Raw genomic sequence first — 26,840 nt, 5'->3', positions numbered from 1 at the left:
CTGCTTGGCGAAAACAATGAACATAACTCAAGGTAGTACATGGGTGTCTCAGATCAAGACCTGTGAGAGTTGAGAAGAAAAGGTGGCCAACTAATTAATGAGGGTGCAGTCAGTCTTCCTGGGGAGAAAGGGCCCAAACCATGACTGGGCAAAGAGTTTCTAGACATGGGAACATTTGACTGATGGTGGCAGGAATGACAGGGTGTGTGTGTGGGGTGGGGAGGGGAGCCTGAGAAGGGTTGGAAGCAATCCCCACCAGCTAGGCAGCATGCAGACTTGGTGAAAAGGGAAGTTGGGGAGTGAAGAGATCGGGTATAGGATAGAGCCACTGAGGGTTCCAAACAGGGTATGAACAGGCTAAGAGCATCTTAGGAATCTTAGCCTGATATTTTGCATTTTAGAAGAATGGGCAGAGAATACCCATCCCCCAAAACAAAACCAGTTCCTGTGAAGGTAAGAGCCTGAGCTGAACCTCAAAAGCAACACCACCAAGCTCTTCTCAGTTACTTTAGTAAAGATGTGATTCATCTCCAGGACAGACTGAGAAGCAGATCTGTAGCTGTGGTTTTCCCCACCACACTTGGTGAAGAACTATAGTGGGGAATCTTGGAATGTTAAAATATGGAAAGGAACCTGAAGTGCTGGAAACTCTTGGATGATTTCATAGATAGTGTAGATAATTTCAGCAGTTGGCAGAAAGCTGTTGGTGGTAGAAGTGACAATATCAAATGCACACTCCAGAAGTTCTTTGGGATGAAATCGATCTAACTTGCGCGGCCTGAACACACGTTCTATGCAGTATCTGGAGAGAGAAACCCAGATTTCTAAGGTCATTGCTTACTAGAAAGAAATATGTATGAGAAATTGTTGAACAAGATATAAGAAACAAATATGAAAAAAAATTAATCAGTGGTATGATCAAGAGGACTGACAGAAAGATTTGCCCTGGAACAGCCTTGCCTTGTGATCTAGGTTCCAATTCCCAGTTTTGCCACTTTTAAGCTATGGGGCTTAAGGTTTTTTAAATGTCTGAAATAGAGATGAAATTACACCAAAAAATTTTACCTTGGTGATTGCTTTCTACACAGGGATACCCACACCATAGGACTACGATTATTAATTGTTCACTTGTAGCTAGAATAAAAGCATGTAAAGAGCTTTGCTTTCAGTTGAAGAAAGGAGACTTAAAGTAGGGTGCCTCATTGACAACAATACTGCTCCAAATTATGAAGATCTCAGTGTTGGACCCCTGTGTATTTGAATGTACAGAAAGCCTTTTTCCAGGGCTAAGTGCCTAGAGGTCCTCAGCGCTCAGCGTTCCTGCTGGGTTTACTCCACTTCTCTACAAGCAGCTTTTGTTCGGTTACCTGTGTAGGCAGTTTTCACATAGAGACCAACGGCCATTTGTCCCACCAATTAAGTTTTAAAAGGGGCCATCTGTGATCATGAACAGCCAGATGTTTTTATCAAGCAACCGTTTGTGAAAATAATTAGTTATGTTGCTTGGGGACATTTAGAAGGCACAGAATAGACTGTGGGAACATGATGGTACCTACCTGCTACATTCCTTCTAACAGTCCTAGTTACCTTACAGGAAGGGGTACTGTGGCTGGGCTTCTGGCTCATATTCTAAGCTCAATATTCTTAACCCAGAATTCTTAACTGTGTAAGGATCACAGGAAATAAAATATTCTTTCTTGGTTGTCAAATTATTCAACTATTTTCCTATGTCTACCAAATGGAATCCCCTATTGTTTCTTACCGTTTTAAATTCAATATATTATTTCTTGCCACATATCTTGCAAAAGGGATCTGAAAAATAAACAAAATATGATAGGTCAATGTCAAAATGTGCCAGCTACCACACTCCTTTTGTTAATAGTGGCTTTATTGAAACATAACTCCCGTCCCATAAAGTTCACCCCTTTAAAGTATGTACTTCAGTGGCTTTTAGTATATTCACTAAGTTATGCACTGCTCACCACTCACACTCCCTGAAATGTTCTTCAGTGTTTTGGTCAGTGGTGGACTCTGCTGCTAGACATACCATCAACCTTATTCACTGTGGCATTTCTTAGGTTTTTTTTTAAATTCACTTTTAGTTAAATATTCTCTGTGGAGCTTTTATTATGTCCAATTAAAATTAGTGCAAGTTATTTATTTATGAATTTTTAAAAAATGTCGCTTTTACAGTAATGCAGTCAAAATGGGTATTATCTCTTACGGTGAATTTCCTGATTTTCCTATCAATCTCTTAGAATAAATTCTTAATAACCACCTTCAAATAGTAACCACAACTAGTAAAACCATTGTTAGATTGCCCCAACAGATCCAACATAGTATCATTAATACTGATGGGCCAAATTCTCAACATACATTCACTTTTTAATTTTTTGCATTTGAATATCAGCTTATAAAACGGGAGCTGATATTTAAAAATCTGCACTTTAGTCTCCTAATATTTAGAGAATAAGAAGCCAGCTTTAAGTATAGCTATGTAAATATTTGTACTTCTATTCTTTTTTTTTTAACAAAGCGCAAATGTCTGATCTGATTTGCTGTTTATTTACCTCTGCCTCAGAATAATCCCACATCACTTTACTCACTATAAAAGAAAAATAGAAGCGAGGAATGTGGAAGGAATTTCTTCTTAGACTATGAACACAAAACCTGTTTCACAATAAGCCATATGACATACATTTAAAAAAAGATTCCGCTCCCCCCTCCAAAAAGTATGGTCAAATGAGTGTATTCTTTGACACCTTACTCTTTGGTGATACAAACAACCTGATGTGCACGGTCATTCAGACACGTCAATGTGACAAGTTCAAGTTTTGCTTTTTGAAACTTTGTGAATTTTTTTTTTTTTTTCTGGGTATCTTCCATCCTCGGTTGGATCCATGGATGCAGAACCCACCCAAGGATGTAGAGGGCCAAATATATATATCTACACATATATCAAGTGTATGCAGGCCGGGTGCGGTGGCTCACGCCTGTAATCCCAGCACTCTGGGAGGCCGAGGTGGGCATATCACGAGGTCAGGAGACTGAGACCATCCTGGCTAATACGGTGAAACCCTGTCTCTACTAAAAATACAAAAAATTAGCCGGGCATGGTGGCGGGCACCTATAGTCCCAGCTACTTGGGAGGGTGAGGCAGGGGAATGGCGTGAACCCGGGAGGCGGAGCTTGCAGTGAGCCGAAATCACGCCACTGTCCTCCAGCCTGGGAGACAGAGTGAGACTCCGTCTCAAAAATAATAATAATAATAATAAAACAAAAAAGTACATGGAAACACACACAGTATACCTTATGTACAGTTTTTTGTTTTTTGTTTTGTTGTTGTTGTTTTTCAGACAGGGTCTTGCTCTGTCATCCACGCTGGAGTGCAGTGATGCAATCTCAGCTCACTGCAACCTCCGCTTCCCAGGTTCAAGTGATTCTCCTGCCTCAGCCTCCTGTACACATATTTTTTTTTTAAAAAAAACTTTCCTTTCTCTATAATAAAAATGGGATAATAGAGTTCCTTTGAAATTTACTTTTTTAAAAAAGCTAACAATGTGCCATGCACATTCCTACAAATCAAGTATAAATATGGCTATATCTAAATATGTACAGTTGTCCCTCAGAAATTGGTTCCAGGACTCCCCCAAGGATACCAAAATCAGTGGATGGTTAAGCTCCTGATATAAAATGACAGAGCATTTGCCTATAGCCTATGCGCATCCTCCTGTACATTTTAAATCATCTTTAGATTACTTATAATATCTACTACTATGCCTATACATCCCTTCTTTTGTATGGATTCAATGCGGTGTTTAGCACATGGTAAATTCAAGTTTTGCTTGTTGGAATTTTTTTTTCTGAGTATTTTCCATCCACAGTTGGCTGGATATGTGAAAGTGGAATCCAAGGATATGTACGAAGGGCTGACTGTATTTTCATCTTATACATATATAAAAAATACATATTTAATCTATATAAAAATATAGATTGGCTGGGCATGGTGGCTCACGCCTGTAAGTCCAGTATTTTGGGAGGCTGAGGCAGAAGGATCTGCTTGAGTCCAGGAGTTTGCGACCAGCCTGGGCAACACAGTGAGAGCCCGTTTCTACAAAAAAATTTTTTTTAATTTTCTTTTTGAGACAGAGTCTTGCCCTGTTTCCCAGGCTGGAGTGCAGTGGCAGAATCATGGCTCACTGAAGCCTTGACTTCCTGGGCTCAGCCAATCCTCCCGCCTTAACCTCCCAAGTAGCTGAGACCACAGGCACAAGCCACCACACTGGGCTAATTTTTAAATTTTTTGTAAAGATGGGGTCTTCCTATGTTGCCCAGGCTGGTCTTGAACTACTGGGCTCAAGCACTCCTCCTACCTAGGCCTCCTAAAGTTCTGGAATTACAGGCACGAGCCACTGTGCCTAGCTCAATGTTCTTTTCAATAGCTCCTTAATATTCCATAATATTGGTGACAAATTATTCAACCATTTTCCTATTGATAAACAGGCAGACAGTTTTTGACTACCACAATAATATGGCAATTAACATCCTTTTAACATTCATACACTGATGTGTTTTTCTTTCTTTGAGTAAATTGCTCAAAGTGGGATTGCTGGGTTCTAAGGATAAAGAATGTGCATCAAAATTTTAAGTTTTATTATAAACTTTTAGATTACTTTTCTAAAGGTTTAGCAGTCCGCATTCCCATCAGCAACATATGAAAATACCCATCTTCCTACACTCCTGTCATCTCTGGATAACATTAATTTAAAAATGTTTCCTGTCTGACGGGTGAAGTTGAGACAGCTTTGCACTTCTTTATTATTGGTGAGGCGGAACAGCTTTTCAGAAGTTTATCAGCCATGCACATTTTCTCTTCTGAGAGCTGCCTGGTTATATCCTTTGCTCATGTCTCCACTTGTCAGTGCTTTCTGTACGTGAGAGGTATTAAACCTTGTCTGTCACACACATTGCATGTTTTCCTTGCTCTATCATACAGCACCACAGATAGCTTGTTAGCAGCCAACGCTGTGTGAGTGAAAGACTAGTAAGACTGCTGCTGTCGACGGGATCCCTGGGGGTCGGAAGAAAGCAGGCACAGGCAAAACTCAGCATACCCAATTAGGAGAGACACTTGCTGTTAGAAGAATTTAACTGTTCCAGACATTAACATGTTAGGATGTTTACTGAAGATCTAGCCAGGAAGTTAAAAAAACAAACAAACTACATTTATTTGTCTAAGTGGGTGGGGTTAACCTGCTGTGGTCACTCAACACTGGGGGGTGCACATGTGGCACCTGCAATGCAGGGTTCCTCCAGTTCCTAGAGCTATAAATACCTGTGCTATTAGTAAGGTGGAGGCATTCAGGACCAAACATTTCCTCCACTCCAATAACGCTCTCACTCTGACAACTTCCTCAAGAATGCAGTTCCTAAAGGTGACATTTATAATATAAGCCTAGGGAAAAAACCCTTTAACAGAGATGCCATCCCTGTGACTAGATACAGCATCCTGATTGTCAGCAGTGTGTTCCCAGCCTCACCCGCAGGTCAAAAGGAAGCATCACCAGCATCCCGCTGTGGTCCATGAATAGGGCAGCTTCGTTGTGCTCATATATTTGTCTGTTTCGGGGAAGTAGTAGTGGGGTACACAACTGAACAGCTCCTACACCAAATGAGAAAAAATAGCTCATCAGGTTCACATTCTCCTTAGGAGGCAACCTAAAATTAACACAAACCTGACAGTTAAGTAATCGCTACTGGGGCCATTGAAGTCATATCAGTTTTTCTTTAGTTCTCTACATTTATAAATAGAGAGCTCATCTAGAGTTAAGTTTGACAGTTTGGTCATATTTCTGACTCCACAAACCAATTGCATTTTAGTATTAATAGTAAGGCTGCAATATTCAAATCAGTTTCAAAAATAAGCTTAAATTCCATATGATGTCAATTATTTATAACTGAATTTGAAAGTAAAATGTGATATGCCCGAACACTAACAGTACTTTCTAATGACGAAAAAAGTCTTATGAGAAGAAATATCATTTTTAAAAAGGGCGTACATACCGTGTCTCTTAAAGATGCGGATGATGGTTTCACACACGTGCTGCTGCATCTTGGCTGTACGGATTGAGAAGTTGCCCTAAAACAGGACCGATTAAAACGTCATCATTGAAGCCTTATGAAAGGGATCCTTTAAAATATTAATCTGTGGCTTGCAGTAGGCACTACATCGATTATTTCCAGGTTCAAAAGAGAAGTCTTGACAAGTCCATCCCTCTTTGAACACATCAGGGAAGAGGACACATATCTTTTCATGGCCTGCTTTGGAAAGCAAGAGCTAACCTTTCAAGCAATGGGAAGGTTGCCTGGGTTCAAAGTCCAAATTCTTGGCCACATTGATATTTGCCTTTCAGGGGGAGCTAATCAAATAAACACATTCTCCCTAACTCTCAGGGATACTGTGGTGCGATGACCACCTAACAGCATCAGGCCCCTCCCACATACCAAGGTGATTCATGGCAGGCCTGTTGAAAGCTACATGGCATTTACATATTTTACCAATAGCTTTCTTTTTTATTTGTTTTTGTATTATAAAAGTAGTTCCATTTCACTATAGAAAATTTAGAAACAACAGACAAGAAAAAAGACATCTATAAAAAAGTCACCTATAATCCTGCAAATATCTTTCTATAATAATATTGCCAGCCAGTAAAAATTGTGTTTGGTCTCTAAAATCTATACTGATCTTGCATAAATTTTACCATGACTTCCTCTACTACTTTATCTTTTAAAATTATATCATATATATTAAGCATACAGAAACATATAGATAATATAACAAATACCTGTTATCTACTCACCCAACTTTATCAAATTTTAACATTTCACTAATATGCTTCAGATTTTTTTTCTTTTTAAAATAAATTAAATGTTAAAGTCTCCCCAAACTGGCAACCTGGCTATACTTCAGAAACTGCTTGGGAGCTTTTAACGAGATTCTGAAATGCCTCACACCTGGAGATTCTGAGCCACTAGATGGGCTATGGGACCTGAGCATCTGCACTGTCAGAGAGTTTCTGGGATGAAGTAGATGTGCAACCAGCACTGGGAACTACTTTCTACTTCATCTAGATATGAGCTGGTTGATGCTTTTGGCTCTGGGCATTTGGGCTAGGGATCAGTCTCTAAATGCACTGTTTCTTTTTTCTTTTTTTTTTTGAGATGGGGTCTTGCTCTGTCTCCCAGGCTGGAGTGCAGTGGCGTGATCTCGGCTCACTGCAACCTCCACCTGCCTCCTGGGTTCAAGTGATTCTCCTGCCTCAGCCTCCTGAGTAGCTGGGATTACAGGTGCATGCCACCAAGGCATGGCTAATTTTTGTAGGCACTGCTTCTTAATCTCTTGGGTGGGTAGGGAGGAGGAAAGGTCAAGGACTCCTTCAAGTAGGTGATTGAAAGTATGGGTCCTCTTCCCTGAATGCATATACACATGTTTTGCATGTACTTTTAGGGGCTTCCAATACCTCACATAAGAACTTATGCTGGAGGCATTAAAAGAATCTGTGAGAAACTGGCTTGATCCTTTTGTGGACCAGGTGAAGCTCCCTTTGTGCAGCGTGGCTTAAGCCCACCTTCAGTATGTCACTGTCATAGGTGTAATCGATGGCAGGGGAGATGCGCTGGGAGAAGATCTGGGCCATCATGGTGCGGTAGGCCTTCCCATCCACGTTGGTCAGTGTGTGGTGCAGTACTTCATGCAGCTCTGACTCCTCCATCTGGGGTGGGGGCAGCAGCTCACTCTTGAGCAGTTCTGTGGCTGTGGGCCGTTTTGCTGGATCGTGGTTCAACAGCCAGGAGATGACTGATTTCTACAATAAAACCCAGGTACACGGCTGATGGGACGCAATGGATAACGCTCAGCTATTCTCCGGACAAGTCAGTAGTCAGTTCAGGTCAAAGAAAAGGTACCACTATCCTTGCACTTAACTGGCATTCTGAAATTTCTGAATAGGTCATTATTTTTTCTACTTTATTATGACCACAGAGTTGTGCAACAATGTAATATGAACATTTCTTAAAAGGAGGCCCCTCCTTTTTTTACATTATTGTCACAACCAAAAAAAATCAACTCGACAACTACATAGAAGCAGAAATTAGGCCTTATAAACACACAAAATATTGTATAAAAAGATGTAAAAAGATAAAACAAATAGCTTTACGTGCCTAATTTTAGTAGAAATTGTAATGCATAATAGCTGCTAGAATCCTAAAAGCAATGTAAAACATATTGTTTTAACGGTTTCTTCTCCATTTATGTTATTTGCATTGATACCATTCCCTTGAATTCTCGTGATTTATGTTACTCATTTGTTATATCTTCATAGCCACCTCATTAAAGCAGTGAACCATATGAAGGCAATCTAAACCTTTGAGAGGTTCCTTAATGATGCTTAATCCTCTTGTTTATAATAAAGATTTATAAGGAGTTAGAGAAATATTTGAGATAAGAAAACCTCAATTATCAGATGGACTTCATTAAGCATTTTCTAATTATAAATCTTTAAAATATATCCCCCCCACCACTCTCCTTCCAGTCTTATGGTAAAATAAAAACACAGACAATTACTTTGTATGGGATACAGGGTATTATATAGAAAGAAAATGACATGATACAACTTTTATGAAAGTTATATTAAACGGTCAAAAACAAGAATACCCTATTGAGCATAATAGACCCTGCTGTACTGGTAAATATGCATGGCAAAAAATTATGTTATGCTCATTCTATAAGCATCTTCTAAGTTTCCTCCTTTCAGCTAAAAAGCAATGACTATGACATGGGAGGTGGTTGTGGTTTTGTTGTTTTTGTTTTGGTGCCAATTTGTACAGCCCAGACTCAAATGCTCAAGGGTATCTAATATATATCTGATGGTAGGAGTGCAGTCCTCATGATGAAAAATAGTTTGTATAGTTCCTGGGCCATCATAGCTGTCAACAAGGGGAAACACCAAATAAGACTGACCTTGTCATAAGGAAAGGCTATGAAATGAACATTTACTTATGACACCCAGAAACCATAATAGCTACCAAAAGAAGCAGAAACATGACTCAATGTATTTCTAATGGCCTTCACTAATTAAACAGATGAGGCAGAATAGGTCCCTACAGCCATAAATAACCATCATGTTAAACATTACCAAATGACACAATGTTAGTGCTAATATAAATAAGGAGTACTTAATCTTTTTATTTTATAGGTGAGGAAAATTAAAGTCTAGAAAAGTGGCATGTCCATTCAGATACATAACCAGCAAGCAAGAAGCACCAAATTAACACAATATTCCATCTATGCTTTTGTTCTCAACATTAATGATTTAAATAAGGGATTTGCCTTGATTATAATCGTCAGTAAGTCAGTTTAAGAAATAAACTTCCATATGACAAGAGTATTAACCACTGTACCAAGACAAACAACTGGCACTCAGAAGAAAGGCATACCAGAAGCCCAATACACAAATTCACCAATAATATTTTTTTTAATATTTGCTGGATGCCAATATTAGCCTATGTCGTGAGTCACACACACATATACTCAGATATTTATGGTATAAAGGAGAAATTATTTTGCTTTAAAATACCGTAACAATAGACTGTCCAGAAAATGCAACCCTTCCCCCATAATCTGAGCTACTGCAACCACAAAACAGAACAAAATTACAGTTTTAAATTATATTCTTTTCTTAAAGCCCCAAGCTTTATCAAAAACAATGAGCTGTAAAAGGATTCTTTTTTTTTTTTCAACAGCTAAGCCAAGGGTCCAAATAGCACTTCAAAAGCACAATGAATTGCACAAAAGAACCCTGTAGTTTGTTAATTTTCTGTGCCAGCCCTTGGCATTTTTATGGTGTAGTTCAAGTCTAATAACATTTTAAGTGCTTCATCTTTTCATATTTTTTCCCCACGATGTTCCCAGGACACAAGAGAATGAGTGGCAGAAGATTACTAATTGAAAAAGAAGAAAAATAATAATTAAAATGCAAGACTGAAGACATAGTAATTGACGCATCAGAAAATTACCTGCTTTGCATGCTCTCCATCATCAAAGTCTTCTGGAAACTTAGGCGAAGTAGGCTAAAAAAATATATTCAAATCAGCAAGGTTTTGGCAGACTGCCACAGTGAAAGCATTTATTCACCATAAGTAAGAAAATCAAATACAGAAATAAAAACTTGCTAGCAAGGAAAGATAGGTGATACCTTCCTGAAACCTGACGCTTATTCTTCCAATTACATACATATTATTTTAATATAAACTTTACCCAAATGATAGCCTCACCCAAACCTCACTCTTCACTTTCGTCCTAATGCTGTCTGCACCTTTGACCTCACATACTATAACATTGGTCCCTTTTAGCTCAGGCAGTAACAGAGGCACGGACTAACCCCAAAAACATAAATGGAAATTTCACTGAGAAAAAAATTTCAAGGGGCAGAAAGCACATCTGGTTACAAAGTAAAAACCTAATGGCTTCAGAGAACAACAAAGTAGTTTAATTAAACATGCAGATGAAAAAAGGCAAAAAAAAAAAAAAAAAACACACACACACACACACCCATATACCAGCACAGATAGAGTAAGAGAAAAAAAATCTCTACTTCTCCAAAAGTTCTCACCTTTCTGGTAAATAAACATGAATTTCAGACTAAAGAAAGGCACTTCATTAAGGACACAATCATCTAAGAGCATTGCAGTCAAGGCGAGGCAACAGTAATCACTTCACTTAGTCCTATGCTTTACGAACACAGCTGTCCACACTGTACTGACAGTAAAATAATTTGTTTTCAAAATTAGCCAGAGACGTGTTCTTATAGTGGAATACAGGAGTATTCTTACTGCATTCTAGTTACCGTGTTTATGAATTAACTTAATAAATATTCCTGCTTCACTCTGCTCAGTAAGAAAGAAGGTGGCTCTCCAGATGTCTTGCTCATAAATATGTGAATTTAAATCACCCTCACCCAAACCTCACTCTTCACTTTCATCTTAATGCTGTTTGCTCATGGGCATCTCTGACCTCGCACATGTAACTTTGGTCCCTTTTTAGCTCAGGTAGTAAATGAGGCAAGGATTAATCCCAAGAACACAAATGGAAATTTCATTGGGAAAAACATTTCAAGGGACATATATTTTTTTCAGACCCATTTTAACTTCTGGTCTCGGTAGTTTTCTTTAGACATTACTACACCTGGTCCATTCAACAGGCATCTTTAACTTCTAGAACTAAATACCCATTTCTTTACAATCTACTTCCTCGTTATAACCATATTCATATCAAGCCCAATTTTGTGGCTTCTTCTTTTGCTTTAAAATCAAGAGTGAATCTCAGAATAATTTTTTAAAAAGCAACTATAACCTAGCAATTTCTCCAGATAAGATTTCCAAAAACAAACAAAACTGGGGCAAGTTTCCCATCATCGGAGGTAGGGTTCCATTTACCTCGCTGTGGAAACATAGTAGAGAGACCAGTAAGATCCCTCCTACATGCTGATGATCTTTGGCTCCCAAAACTGCTATTTTAAGAACTTAACTGAGGTGACTTCCTTTCCTCAGAAAAATGTTTCACTAAAAATGGGAAAACTGGTTAGTCTGGCATATCTGAATAAATGAGTCATTAAAATTACAGTAGGGCAGCCTCTTCTATATTATAAATACCAGAAAAAATATCCTGCTTTGAATTCTGATCTCTGTGCTAAGATTCGGGTTACTGAAAATGTAGGCACTAAAACACCTGATACATACATCTCTGAGTTGGTTGAGAACAAAGATCCTTTCTGAAGCTGTGACCATGGGGTGATAGGACATCTCAAAGAAGATAATTCCCAGGCTGAAGAGATCCACTTTCTGAGGGGGAAGAATAATTGCATTTAGAGAGCCTTGATATGAAAGTATAATTTACCAGGGAATTATAGGATAAGCATTGTTAGCTGAAATAAAGTTTGTATGAGTACAAAACAGGTCACACTGGAAAAATGTGAAGATTTGTTCTTAAAAATTATGGTTATAAAGGCTAAATGATATATTTTGTATATAGATGATGATAAAATATTTGGCATGATGTCTTTAAACATTTTCCTAGAAATTTTTTTTCTTTTTTGAGGCAGGGTCTCACTCTGTCACCCAGGCTGAAGTGCAGTGGTGCAATCTCGGCTCACTGCAACCTCTGCCTCCTGGGCTCAAGCAATCCTTCCACCTCAGCCTCCCAAGTAGCTGGGACTACAGGTGTGCACCGCCATGCCCAGCTAATTTTTTTGTGTGTATTTTTTGTACAGACTGGGTTTTGCCATGTTGCCCAGGCTGGTCTCCAACTCCTGGACTCAAGTGATTCACCCACCTTGGCCTCCTAAAGTGCTGGGATTACAGGCATGAGCCAACACGCCTGGCCTTCCTGGAAAATTAATGGTAACTGGTTTAGTTGTATCCACAGACATAGAAAACCACTGGCTGAAAACTGGAAATAATGGCTGAAGAGCAAGGACAACTGAGATTGATCATAAGAATTTGCTTTGTTTCACATCTTAGCTAATTATCTTAAAAGTGAAACACAGACCAAAATCTGCAGCTGATAGAAAAGGCCAGCTCCTGACTACAGGGTCATATGGCCTTCAAAAAGAAGAGAATCTTGCCATTAGTGACAACATAGATGAACCTGGAGGACATTATGTTAGGTGAAATAAGCTAGACACAGAAAGGCAAATACTACATGATCTCACTGGTATGTGGAATCTAAATAAAAGTCAAACCCACAGTAACAGAGAATAGAATGGTGGCTACCAGGGGCTGGGGACTGGAGGTCAAGGGGAGGTGCTGGTCAAAGGGCACACATTTTCAGTTATAAAATGAATACATTCTGGAGATCTAAAGCACAGCATGGTGACTATAATTAATAATAATGCATTGTATTCTTGAGGTTTGCTAAGAAAGTAGCTCTCAAGTGTTCTTACCACACACAAAAAATGGAAACTAGGTGAGGTGATGGGTATGTTGGTCAGCTTCGTTGTGGTAATCATTTCACAATGTACACATATATCAAAACATCACATTGTACACCCTAAATATAGACAAGTTTCATCAATCATACCTCCATAAGCTAGGAAAAAAATAAAAAATAAAAATAAACAGCTACAGAAAAAAACACTAAAGTCAAAAAACTAGAAGGATATAAATAATCAAGATAACTATTAAGTAATTGACAAAAACAAAAAAAGTATCTATAATAAAAAGAAGAAAGAAGCAAAAAGGCAAGTCAGTGCAGAGAAAATCTAAGTAGGGTGCCATGAAGGAGAAGATGGCGTTGGGAAGGGAGTGCGTCTGAGGAAACAGAGCATGACACGGCTGCCGAGGAAAAGACTGCACATGGTCAGGGGCACAGAGGTGCAGAGCCACTTTCAGGACAATGGAAAACATTTTCAAGAAATACTCTTGAATACATTTGGACTCAAAGAGGGGGCGGCAAGACTCTTGAATTGTCACTGGTGACCTCCGACATCTTAAAAACATTCACTGTGGCATTTCCTGCACATGTTGGCTATAGAAAACATAGAATAAAAGCACCAAGAATAAAATAGCAATCTCATGATCCCACCACTCAGGGATATTTATTACTGATGTCTAAGATGCCCCCATTTTGGTTTTTTAAAAAAATATGTATATATGGCCAGGTGCAGTGGCTCATGCCTGTAATCCCAGCACTTTGGGAGGCCGAGGTAAGTGGATCACCTGAGGTCAGGAGTTCGAGACCAGCCTGGCCAACATGGCGAAATCCTGTCTCTACTAAAAATACAAAAATTAGCCAGGCGTGGTGGCAGGCGTCTGTAATCCCAGCTGTTCGGGAGTCTGAGGCAGGAGAATCGCTTGAACCTGGGAGGCGGAGGTTGCAGTCAGCTGATAGCCCACCGCTGTGCTCCAGCCTGGGCGAAAAGAGCAAGACTCCATCTCAAAAAAAAAATAATAATAATAATGACACTAAAGGTGTCTGCCCACACTCACAGTGTGTGCAGTCCATCTCCTGATACCCTAACCCTCACCCTTACCAGGTACTTAGAGGTCTGTTTCAACTTTATGTTGTTGTCCAATGCTCCCTGTCAGAACCAAAACCCAGGCTTGAATCTCCACTGCAAGCCTGAGCATTTGCTTTGATGCAAATTGCTTTCCTAATGTATTTTATTTTATACATATATAATTGATTCAGACAGGGTCTTGCTCCGTTGCCCAGGCTGGAGTGCACTGGCATGATCATAGCTCACTGCAGCCCCAATCTCCTGGCCTCAAGCAGTCCTCCCACCTCAGCCTCCTGAGGAGCCGGGACTATAGATGTGTGCCACCAGGCCTGGCTAATTTTTTTGATGTTTAGTAGGGATGAGGTCTCGCTATGTTACTCAGGCTAGTTTTGAACTACTGAGCTCTGGCAATCCTCCCGCCTCAGCCTCCCAAAGTCCTGGGATTATAGGCATGAACTACCATGCCTGGCACCTAATGTGTTTTTAAAGTTTAGCTTTACACTCTTGCCCTAAGTGATCTCATCCAGTCTCACAGCTTTAAATCCTATCTGTGTGCTGATTTCAAATTTATCCTTCTGATTCTCACCTTTCCTCTGCACTCAAGTGTTGGGTCTCTAACAATCTACTCGACATCTCTAATTGGATTTCTCATCAGATATTTCAAACTAACATGCCTCAAACTGAATTTTTCTGTCATCTTCTCCTCCTTCCTCTTATGTCTTTCCTTAGCTTTCCTCACTTCAGTCAAATACTCTTCACCCAGGTGCTCCAGAAAGAAACCTGAGCCCTTGACTTTTTCCCTTCCTCGTTCTCATCCAACATCCATTCCGTTAGGAAAATCTCTCAATTCCCTTCCTAACTCAGCACACTTCTCTCCATTTCTACTGCTTGCAGTCCAGTTCCAGCTGCCAACCGCCCTACCAGGACTTCCTGCAGAGCCTCCTCGCAGCAGCCAGAGTGAAGTCTCTTGCTCAAGATTCTTCATTGGCTCCCTGTGTACTTCAAATTAAATGCACACTCCTTATCCAGGCCAACCTGGCTCTGTGTGATCTTTCCCTGCCTTCTTTTCCAGCTTCACTTCATGCCTCTGTACTCTGTTGCTTGCCACACTGTGGCCACACTAGCCTTCCTTTTGGCTGTCTTAAATGTGCCAAGCTCTCTCTCACTCAGGGCTTTCTCTTTATGTGTGCAGTTTCCTCTGCTTCTCACCATCTCCCTCCCTGGCATGTGTCAGCCCCCAAATCTGTGTGGCTTGTCCTTTCTCATCCTTTATCCTAAATGCCATCCTCTCAAGAGATCTTCCCTGGTCAATCTGTTCTCTTTGTCACTCAGTTCCATTTTTTTTCTTCCTAGCCCTCACCACAATTTGTGACTATATCTTTTATTTTTTACTTATTTGTTTGTTGTCTGTTTCATCCACCAGTGGACAAGCTCCCTGAGGGCTGGAGCCACATCTGTTCCTGGCACCTTGCCCAAGATAGGGGTTGGTTTGCACATTCTTTGGATGGATGGATGGATGGATGGATGGATGGATGGATGGATGGATGAATGGATGGATGGACGGATGGATGGGTGGATGGACGGGTGGATGGATGGGTGGATGGACGGGTGGATGGACAGGTGGGTGGATGGGTAGATGGGTGGATGGGTGGGTGGATGGATGGATGGGTGGGTGGATGGATGGATGGATGGATGAATGAATGGATGAATGAATGGATGAATGGATGGATGGATGGATGGATGGATGGACTGTACGCTCCTGGCAGCAGCACTGCCAGTTTCAGTCACTATCCTTAGGACCATGAGTCCTTCCTGGAGTGTGAACGAGTGGATGTCCTGACTATTTTAGCCGGGACTAAACCCCAAATGCTGTGATCTAGATGTCCTATTACCTTAATTTTGAGATTCCTTTTCCCCACAAAACCCCTTACCTGGTTGTATGCAGATTTGGTGCTTCCTTGGACCTCTGGGCTTACATAGAGAGCAGTGCCAACCATCCCAGTTAAGTGACCTGTGTGGAGGAAAACAGAGGGAAAATGTCCCAATAATAGCACTTACAGAAGACACAAACTAAAAACAAAAAACGGTTTCTTAAAAGTGAGGCATGATCTGTTAACTGTCTATGCCACTCACAGGAAGCAGCAGCATGCATTGTACCAAATGAATAACCATAAGTCACGTATGGCCACACACTCTGTTCTACACAAGGATGTCTTTGCTATTGAAGAGGAGGGACAGTGCCAGATAAGACCCCAGACAGATCAGGTCATGAGGTAACCTCACATTACCAACGGAGGTTAGACAAAATAAAACTGTCTACCCCCGGGAGCCAATTATTCTACTCACTGAAGCTCTAATTTCTTAAAGTTCAAAGAACAATTCATAAATTGAAAAGGAAAAAAAAAATGAAAACGTTTCCATAATTTTGTTAACTTAAGGAGCAATTAAAATCTGCTGTAGAATAAAACCTTTACAAGTAAAAAGCAGGTTTCAGGTTAAGAAATTCTGGGATCTTTAACACATGGATGAAATATATAGTCTTCTGGGTTTACCTGAAGGGTCTGACTTAATCAAGTCTCCTGTCTGATCGTCTTGTTTGCTGTCAGCCTAAAAATATAAGTAAGGCAAATATCCAATTAAAACATGATATTATTCCATGAGAATGGCTTGTCTGTTTCTAAATGAAGACTGAGGAAATATTACATGGAAATCAAAATAATATAATAATGCTTTAAGTTTTAATTTTTTTCTAGTTTAGTTAACCCACTAATGCAAGGCTCTCAGAAAACCCAATGAAATCAAGAGGGAGAGGGGCAATCACTGTACAACTCTTTCTTTAGGACAGAAATATGCAAACACTTAGAGAAACCAATTTATTTTCATGTTGCAAATGCCAAAAACAGAATCTGTTTTCTAAGAAGAGTAAGATTGTATTAAAAACAACAAACTCATCTTTCAACTTACCCATTGCTGTTACTTTCTCTGCGTCAATTTTTATTCTTCTTTCCTAGAGGCTGCTCAGCAAATATGTTCCACCCTTGCTCATGGCTAATGCCCCCCAGGTAGCCTCACCTTGCTCCACTATGTGCAACAGTGCTGTCAATACCCTAAGTCACTATTGTTATGTCTGCACTTGTAATAGGTGCTTCCCATTACAAGCATCACCATCAGTAATAACGGCTTCAACATTCTTAGTGCTGGGCACTGTTGTAGGTGCTTTACCTGCATTCTTATTTATCTTCCTGATAACTTTTTGAGCTAGGCGCTAGTATTAGGCACACTTTACAAATGAGGTATTGAGAAGTTAATTAATTGTCCAATATCATGCTACAAAGCAGTGGCAGAGATAGGATTCTAGTCCAGGTCAGTGAGATTCCAGAGCTTGAGCTCTTATCTATCTCACTATGCAACAGCCTTCCAGACATCAAGTTAAATTCTTTAGTTTGGGGATCAAGATCCCCACCATCTGGCCCATCCTTAGTCTCAGCACTCTCCCATATGCTCCATGGGGAGCATGAATGGGACCGTGTCCTTACTGTCTGCCTTCCCTCTCCTCCCTTTCCACTCCTAGTCTCACCTTCTAACTTGGCCCCAATGGTTATTCTCACCATTAACTCAAATCCTATTTTCCTTTCCTGATCACCCTTGGAATTAACTGCATTTCCTACAGATCTTGGTGCCTAATAACTTGGGTTTATAATGTGAAGTAAAATTCCTCCTCTGGCATTCAAGGCCTACCACTTACAAGACTGCCCAACCTTCCAATGACTCCTCAACTGCCCCGCATCCTCTTACTCTCCCCTGCACCTCACAGTTTTGACCAGTCAGACAGTATGCTGGTCTTCCGACAGCCAAGTCTGCTTACCCCGGGGCCTCTGCTTATGCTGTGCTTTCTCTCTGGAATCCCCATCCTGGGGCCACCAGGCCCTGCCCTCAACCTTCACCTGTTGGACTCCCAACCACCATTTAAGGACATCTGAAATGCCACTGTCGTTATCCAGCCTTTCTTGGTCCTCACAACTGTATGGTCTCCTGGTGTTTTATGTTTTTGAGCCTCATTTCCCCAAACCAACAAAAGCCTCTGAGGTATAAAGCATCTAGCCCAGTGCCAGGCATGGTAGACCAAAATACCAAATGATTTCATAAAGTACTGTACGCCTTTGACCACAATATTGTTCCCAAGCCAATAATTTTGTGTCCCTCAAGTGGAATGCACTCAAAAAAATATACTCACAATTGCAAAGCCTACAACGTTTGCAGCATACCCCTTCAGGTTTGTATAATCTCCTGAGGATTAGACAGCATAGTTCTGTGAACGCACTATTCTATCTGCTAATACTTTCAGGATTATCAAGGCATCTGAGTCTGTTTTTAGGTACAGTCTAATTTTTAAAATACTTACAGAAAAGGCTAGATGGTCTGTCGCCAAACCAAAATCACCTATTTTCACATGGTCATCAGAATCCAAAAAAATGTTGACAGGCTTCAAATCCCGGTGAATCATTCCCTGTTGAAAGAGAGGGAAGAAACAAACAATGGTTTTCCATGCATAAAGTTATACCTACTTCCTAATTTAAAAGGCCAACCTAGTGATGAAAATTGTATGAAGTCTTCTCCCACAGACCACCCTGGTCCAGGTTGTCCGGCCTCTGCAATGTGTCCTGACTGTCCTATGACCTCTTTACTATCTCCTAGTTCTACCTGGTGGTATCCTGACCAGGTGAATTCTAAATAGTTCCCTGTGGCATCCAAGGCCCCTTCCACTGGGTTCACCAAGTTACCCTTACCTCTGCTACATTACAAAACCTCTCCTCTGGTCAGGGAGACACACCATTTTTATTCCTTCTTCTATTCCTTTCTTTGTACCATCTCCCCTTCATAGGATACTCGCTTTTTTCCATGCATTTGCACTGTACCAACATTTGCAAGTGCCAACTCATTCATGAGCCTTCCACAGTAATTCTAACAGTTCAACTTGGCATCCCCAGCACACATAGTAGGTGTGCAACAATTACTTGTTACATGAGACTGCTTTCTCATTTTCCTAATGGCTCGTAATGTGTATTGTTTCATGCATTATAATATAGAAAATAATGATCTCTTTTACCATTACATGAAGGTAAATTCTGGCTCCCTCTAAGAGCAAGAAGTCCCTCTCAAGCATGGGACACACACTTGTGTCTCCTTGTATTTCCAGGTATGGCACAGTGTTAGATGTCAGCAAATGGTTAGCCAATACTGAGCAAATTGGATGGAGTGGAAGAGAGCACACAGGGCATTGTTCTAGCATCCCAGGATAAAATCACAGTAATACAGCTTAAATGGCCCTCATTAGAATTCATTTTCATTTCTAACCTTGCAAATTCTGCTTCTACCAAATCATCTATAAACTACATATGTGTAAATTACAGCCCTTGCTTCTCAGTATAAATATGGTACAGTACAAACATTTTAAGGTTAAATAAATTTGAGGCAAAGGAAAAAAATAATGAATTTATATTGGTTAATGCATTAGACAATCTCATTTTAAAAATGTAAGCAGTGTTTCATCCTGAAGCTAGGCCCATTAGCATTTACATTATAATGGCAATTTCTAGCTTTAAAATGACATTTTAGACATACGACAAGCTAAGTTACTCAGAAAGTCTGATTTCTCTTCTTGCTAGATGACCTTCTGGTTTCTCCGTGTTCCTAGGAAGGGTGGCACTAATTCAGTTAGAATCAAGTAACTTGGCAGGTATTAACCACATCCTTGCTTAATTCTTTTTTTCTCTTTTTTCAGATGAAGTCTCTTACTGTCACCTAGGCTGGAGCGCAGTGGTACAATATCAGCTCACTGCAACCTCCACCTCCCAGGTTCAAGTGATTCTCCCGCCTCAGCCTCCCAAGTAGCTGGGATTACAAGTGTGCACCACCACACTCAGCTAATGTTTGTATTTTTAGTAGAGATGGGGTTTCACCATGTTGACCAGTCTGGTCTTGAACTCCTGACCTCAAGTGATCCGCCCATCTCGACCTCCCAAAGTTCTGGGATTACAGGCATGAGCCACCGCACCTGGCCCTAATTCTAAAGCACTCAAGGAATCATCCTCACATTCCCTACATGTTCATATATTTTCTCCTCTCCCAGAGGTTAACAAATTTTTTCTATAAAGGGCCAGAGAGTAAATACTTTAGGCTTTACAGCCCCTGTTGCAACTACTCAAATCTGCTGTTATGGAAAAAAAGCAGCCATAGGCAATATGTAAACAAATGAGCATAGCTATGTTCCAATAACCTTGGGAGCATTGAAATCTGAATTTCATGTAATTGTTATGTGTCATGAAATGTTCTTCTAATCTTTTACAACCATTTAAAAATGTAGGAGTCATTATTAGCTCACAGGCCATACAAGAACAGGCAGTGGGTTAGATTTGACCTGTGGGCCACAGTTTGCTGATCCCTGTCCTAACCTTTAAAGTTTTCTTAACATTTTTTAATGTTATACTCTGATACTTTGTAATATTTTATTGTCTTTGACACTTTGTTCTATTTCCTACAAAAACAGATTATGTCATATACCCATAGCTTTCCCTCTATTTCAGTTTTTCTCCAATCTTACATTTGATATTTTTATGCAGTCATAAATTTATGTAAACATAAGTCTTCAGATATCAAATGTTGCAAAGTTTACTTTCTCATGGATATAAGCTAATCCATCCAGAATCTCTCGAAAAAGCCTCCAGAGTCTGACGGTGTCTCGATACAGTCCCTGGTCAATGGTGTCTCGTAAAGTGCTCTTCTCACAGTACTCCATCTATATAGACAAACCAGGAGAATCTGATTACACAACAGTTTTAAGTGAAGGAGTATAACTGCAATTTACACAATCCTCTATTTTAAAACCTGTACCATGGGTTTTAAACAGTTACGGGAAAGACTTGGTTTTCTACACTGAAAAAGAAACCAACAGTATTAAAAAATAATACTGTTGCTAAGAGTGCACACTCTTAGCACTCCAACATAACCATTTTTAATTTTTTATATTACTGCTCATTTAAAAATATGACTTGTTTAAAATACTTATCACAATTAATATAAAAAACTGAGAATGTAGTAAAATTTTATCTATTGTTTTACAAGATCGCTTCCAAACCCAAATTTACAAGGAGGGTTAGTTAATCTAATGATATCATTAGCTTTTCTTACATTAAAGACAAATGACCTTCAAGTTTAGAGCAAAATATTGTAAATATTAAAACATTCAAGTCTTCTTGGGACAGTGAGACAGGGGCTCTCACCCCTTCTTGAGCGTATTCACGTATCAGAAAACAGTGCAACATGATTTAAATCTTAAATCAACATGCACCATTTGATTTACAAAACTAGCCTATATGCTTCAACTAGTGCCACAGTTGAGATTTCTCATGAAGAAAGGTTTTATTGTTTTTAAAGAGGAAGATCAGCCTTTGTTCTATCATCTTCGGAATAACTGTCAGTAAACTCTGGCTCACCCTCCGGGCCTCACAAGGCCTCCTCTGATGCCCACACCATGATCCTGATGCATGTCGGATGCACCTCCTTTGTGTACTTCTATTTCATTCTAATTGTGTAGAAGGTAATGGAATATAACAGAGGATAAATAGTGGTTTGGGGGACCAATGCTTTATTATCTGTGTAAGTGGTACCTCAAAGATATTTATGTTACGGAATACCTAAAACCAGATCCAACTCCAGGAAAGCAAATACCTAATTCATCTCATTCGAAATGCTGTAACTTGTCTGAGGGTTCCTTTTTCTGCCCAGTTCTGTATCTCACATTTAAAGATCTGCCTGCTTGCAGTTAAGACTGAAATACTAACAGTGACCCACAGTCTTGTTCACTTGGGGCAGAGGAAAGACTTGTTTTTTGTTGTTGTTGTTGTTGTTTGTTTGTTTTTTAGATAGAGTTTCACTCTTGTTGCCCAAGCTGGAGTGCAATGATGCAATCTTGGCTTGCTGCAACCTCCACTTCCCGGGTTCAAGTGATTCTCCTGCCTCAGCCTCCTGAGTAGCTGGGATTACAGGCACGCACCACCATGCCTGGCTAATTTTTTGTATTTTTAGTAGAAACGGGGTTTCACCATGTTAGCTAGGCTGGTCTCAAACTCCTGACCTCAGGTGATCCGCCTGCCTCGGCCTCCCAAAGTGCTGGGATTGCAGGCGTAAGCCACCGTACCCGGCCGACTTCTTTGTTTTATGGCCACTCCTCTACTGGCAGAGCCCACTCAACTCCGTTTAGGATGTTGTTGCTATGGCAGGTAGGCAGGCCAAAGCCCAGACTTCTCAGTCATGCCCCATTGGAACTGGCTTGCCTGTGCACTGGTCTCCAGAGGTTCCTGGTCAAGCCTCTTTGCCTGAAGTCACACTGGTGTTACTTTTGCATGTACAGGCATGTGCGTGCATCATACCTTACTTGTCCAGATTCAGCTGGTTAGGAGTGGAGTTTCTGTGCTCATGCAGTCTAGCATTTATGGAACTCAGATATGGTTCTAAGTACTTCACATGTTATTTATTCTTTACAAGTCTATAAGAGCTACTATTATGTAATTTATAGATGGGGAAACTGAGGCACAAGATGCTGAAGAACCTTGCCCGAGTTCATGCAGTCCTAACAGGTGGATCCAGGATGTGAACTTACACAGCCTGAGCTCAGAGCTGCCCTGTGGCTGCTCCTGATATGCGGCAGGAAAGCATGAGTTCAAGGCTGGGGAAAAGGGCCTCCATATGGTAATCCTCTTGGCCAATTAATCTTTGGTAGTGGCAGTATGCCCTCCTCTGTCCATTATCTTGTTCCAATACCCTGAAATAGGCCCACCCACCACTACTGGGTGTTGCTGTGTCACCTAAGTACACACCACGACCTCACCTGGATGTATAGGTAGTGCACAGCCTCGGTCGTCACTGATGGCTCACTTTCATGGCAGCCATTCTTTTCATTGCAGTCTTCATCCTAACCCAAGAGGAACACACAGTAACTCAAAATGGAGGCCAAAATTAAGCAAAGTCATCACCATCATTAAGTATTTGTGCCCACACCCAACACAGGGCCACCTGGTTGCCTTAGGGAGAAGTCAGTGAGCAGAACATAACCACTGTCCTTAGAAGCTCACAGCATTTGGCTGTGAATCCTGGTCTTTTTTGGGTTGGTAGGCTATTAATTACTGCCTCAATTTCAGAACTTGTTATTGGTCTATTCAGGGAACCAACTTCTTCCTGGTTTAGTCTTGGGAGGGTATATATGTCCAGGAATGTACACATTTCTTCTAGATTTTCTAGTTTATTTGTGTAGAGGTGTTTATGGTATTCTCTGATGGTAGTTAGAAAAGCTGGTATCATTCCTTCTAAAACCATTCCCAGCAATAGAAAAAGAGGGAATCCTCCCTAACTCTTTTTATGAGGCCAGCATCATCCTGATACCAAAACCTGTCAGAGACACAACAAAAAAAGAAAATTTCAGGCCAATATCCCTGATGAACATCGATGCAAAAATCTTCAACAAAATACTGGCAAACTGAATCCAGCAGCACACTAAAAAGCTTATTTATCACGATCAAGTAGGCTTCATCCCTGGGATGCAAGGCTGGTTCAATATACAGAAATGAATAAATATAATCCATCACATAAACAGAACCAATGACAAAAACCACATGATTATCTCAAAAGATGAAGAAAAGGCCTTCGATAAAATTCAACACCGCTTCATGCTGAAAACACTCAATAAACTAGGTATTGATGGAATGTATCTCAAAATAATAAGAACTATTTGTGACAAACCCACAGCCAGTATCATACCGAATGGGCAAAAGCTGGAAGCATTCCCTTTGAAAATCGGCACAAGACAAGGATGCCCTCTCTCACCACTCCTATTGAACATAGCATTGGAAGTTCAGGCCAGGGCAATCAGAGAAAGAAATAAAAGAGAAAGAAATAAAGGGTATTAAAATAGAAAGAGAGGAAGTCAAATTATCTCTGTTTGCAGATGACTTAATTGTATATTTAGAAAACCCCATTGTCTCAGCCCCAAAACTCCTTAAGCTGATAAGCAACTTCATCAAAGTCTCAGGATACAAAATCAATGTGCAAAAATCACAAGCATTCCTCTACACCAATAATAGACAAACAGAGAGCCAAATCATGAGTGAATTCCCATTCACAATTGCTATGAAGCGAATACAATATCTAGGAATACAACTTACAAGGGATGTGAAGGACCTCTTCAAGGAGAGCTACAAACCACTGCTCAAGGAAATAAAAGAGGACACAAATGGAAAAACATTCCATGCTCACGGATAGGAAGAATCAATATAATGAAAGTGGCCACACTGCCCAAAGTAATTTATAGATTCAATGCTACTCCCACCAAACTACCATTGACTTTCTTCACAGAATTAGAAAAAGCTACTTTAAATTTTACATGCAATCCAAAAAGAGCCCATATAGCCACGACAATCCTAAGCAAAAAGAATAAAGCTGGAGGCATCATGCTACCTGACTTCAAACTATACTACAAGGCTACAGTAACCAAAACAGCTTGGTACTGGTACCAAAACAGATATATAGACCAATGGAACAGAATAGAGGCCTCAGAAATAACACCACACATCTACAACCATCTGATCTTTGACAAACCTGACAAAAACAAGCAATGGGGAAAGGATTCCCTATTTAATAATGGTGTTGGGAAAACTGGCTAGCCATATGCTGAATGCTAACACTGGATCCCTTCCTTACACCTTATACAAAAATTAACTCAAGATGGATTAAAGACTTAAGTGTAAGACCTAAAACCATGAAAATCCTAGAAGAAAACCTAGGCAATACCATTCAGGACATAGGCACGGGCAAAGACTTCATGACTAAAACACCAAAAGCAATGGCAACAAAAGCCAAAATTGACAAATGGGATCTAATTAAACTAAAGAGCTTTTGCACAGCAAAAGAAACTATCATTAGAGTGAACAGGCAACCTACAGAATGGGAGAAAATTTTTGCAATCTATCCATCTGACAAAGGGCTAATATCCAGGCCGGGTGTGGTGGCTCATGCCTGTAATTCCAGCACTTTGGAAGGCCGAGGCAGGCGGTTCACCTGAGGTCGGGAGTATGAGACCAGCCTGACCAACGAGGAGAAACCCCGTCTCTACCAAAAATACAAAATTAGCTGGGCGTGGTGGCGCATGCCTGTAATCCCAGCTACTCGGGAGGCTGAGGCAGGAGAATCGCTTGAACCCAGGAGGTGAAGGTTGTGGTGAGCTGAGATCGTGCCATTGTACTCCACCCTGGGCAACAAGAGCAAAACTCCATCTCAAAAAAAAAAAAATAATAATAAGGCTAATATCCAGAATCTACCAGGAACTTAAACAAATTTACAAGAAAAAAACAACTCCAACAAAAAGTGGGCAAAGGATATGAACAGACACTTTTGAAAAGAAGACATTTATGTGGCCAACAAACAAATGGAAAAAAGCTCATCATCGCTGGTTGTCATTAGAGAAATGCAAATCAAAACCACAATGAGATGCTATCTCACTCCAGTTAGAATGGTGATCATTAAAAAGTCAGGAAACAACAGATGCTGGAGAGGATGTGGAGAAATAGGAATGCTTTCACACTACTGGTGGGATAGTAAATTAGTTCAACCATTGTGGAAGACAGTGTGGCGATTCCTCAAGGATCTAGAACTAGAAATACCATTTGAACCAGTAATCCCATTACTGGGTATATACCCAAAGGATTACAGATCATTCTACTATAAAGACACATGCACACGTATGTTTATTGTGGCACTATTCACAATAGCAAAGACTTGGAATCAACCCAAATGTCCATCAATGATAGACTGGGTAAAGAAAATGTGGCACAAATACACCATGGAATACTATGCAGCCATAAAAAAAGACCGAGTTCATGTCCTTTGCAGGGAAATGGATGAAGCTGGAAACCATCATTCTCACTAACACAGGAACAGAAAACCAAACACTGCACGTTCTCACTCATAAGTGGGAGTTAAACAATGAGAACATATGGGCATAAGGAGGGGAACATCACACACTGGGGCCTGTTGGGGGGTGGGGGGCTAGCGGAGGGATAGCATTAGGAGAAATACCTAATATAGATGACAAGTTAATGGGTGCAGCAAACCACCATGGCACATGTATACCTATGTAACAAACCTGCATATTCTGCACATGTATCTCAGAACTTAAGTATAATTTAAAAAAGAAAAGAAAAAGAAAAAGAGAAAAAAAAAGAAGCTCTCACAGCATTATTGCAAATTTGCTATTTCCAGAATCCTCTGTGTGGTTTACAGGTCTGTTGATACGCAGAACAATGATGGGGTAAGCAGAAAATAGGTAGGTATTAAAGATATGCAATCTACAGAAAGACTCCTTGTCAAGTCAATTCTTTCTTACCACTGATAACCATCTATGGCTAAGAAGGTCAGAATGCATACAGGCTAATATTTGAAGGGTTCAGTTTTACTGGAATTCCATATTTTTTGGTGGTAGGCTTATTTCAGAAACAGGAGACTAGAAATCCACCTTTAGCTAAAACAATTTAAAAGTGATGGCTAGGCGTGGTGGCTCACGCCTATAATCCCAGCACTTTGGGAGGCCGAGGCAGGTGGATCACGAGGTCAGGAGATCGAGACCATCCTGGCTAACACAGTGAAACCCCGTGTCTACTAAAAATACAAAAAATTAGCCAGGCGTGGTGGTGGGCACCTGTAGTCCCAGCTACTCGGGAGGCTAAGGCAGGAGAATGG

At 40.4% G+C, this 26,840-nt stretch overlaps 1 protein-coding gene across 3 annotated transcripts in view; it reads right to left on the bottom strand.

Moving 5' to 3' along the window:
• EIF2AK4 (eukaryotic translation initiation factor 2 alpha kinase 4) overlaps nucleotides 1-26,840 on the bottom strand; it is a 106,399-nt gene that overhangs the window by 27,029 nt on the left and 52,530 nt on the right. For all 3 annotated transcript variants that reach the window (XM_024232276.3, XM_024232277.3, XM_024232278.3), the window contains exons 14-25: nucleotides 22,942-23,025; nucleotides 20,728-20,850; nucleotides 18,457-18,561; nucleotides 16,607-16,661; nucleotides 15,986-16,065; nucleotides 11,797-11,898; nucleotides 10,075-10,128; nucleotides 7,629-7,865; nucleotides 6,064-6,139; nucleotides 5,541-5,662; nucleotides 1,763-1,812; nucleotides 634-802 (exon numbers count right to left, since the gene is read on the bottom strand). In XM_024232276.3, the coding sequence (XP_024088044.1) occupies nucleotides 634-802; nucleotides 1,763-1,812; nucleotides 5,541-5,662; nucleotides 6,064-6,139; nucleotides 7,629-7,865; nucleotides 10,075-10,128; nucleotides 11,797-11,898; nucleotides 15,986-16,065; nucleotides 16,607-16,661; nucleotides 18,457-18,561; nucleotides 20,728-20,850; nucleotides 22,942-23,025 (1,257 nt within the window). The remainder of the gene's footprint in view (nucleotides 1-633; nucleotides 803-1,762; nucleotides 1,813-5,540; nucleotides 5,663-6,063; nucleotides 6,140-7,628; nucleotides 7,866-10,074; nucleotides 10,129-11,796; nucleotides 11,899-15,985; nucleotides 16,066-16,606; nucleotides 16,662-18,456; nucleotides 18,562-20,727; nucleotides 20,851-22,941; nucleotides 23,026-26,840) is intronic.

Source organism: Pongo abelii, chromosome 16, assembly GCF_028885655.2.
Source record: "Pongo abelii isolate AG06213 chromosome 16, NHGRI_mPonAbe1-v2.0_pri, whole genome shotgun sequence".
NCBI classification, from domain to species: domain Eukaryota; kingdom Metazoa; phylum Chordata; class Mammalia; order Primates; family Hominidae; genus Pongo; species Pongo abelii.
Note: the sequence above shows the minus strand (reverse complement) of the source record. Positions and strands in the feature narration are given on the sequence as shown.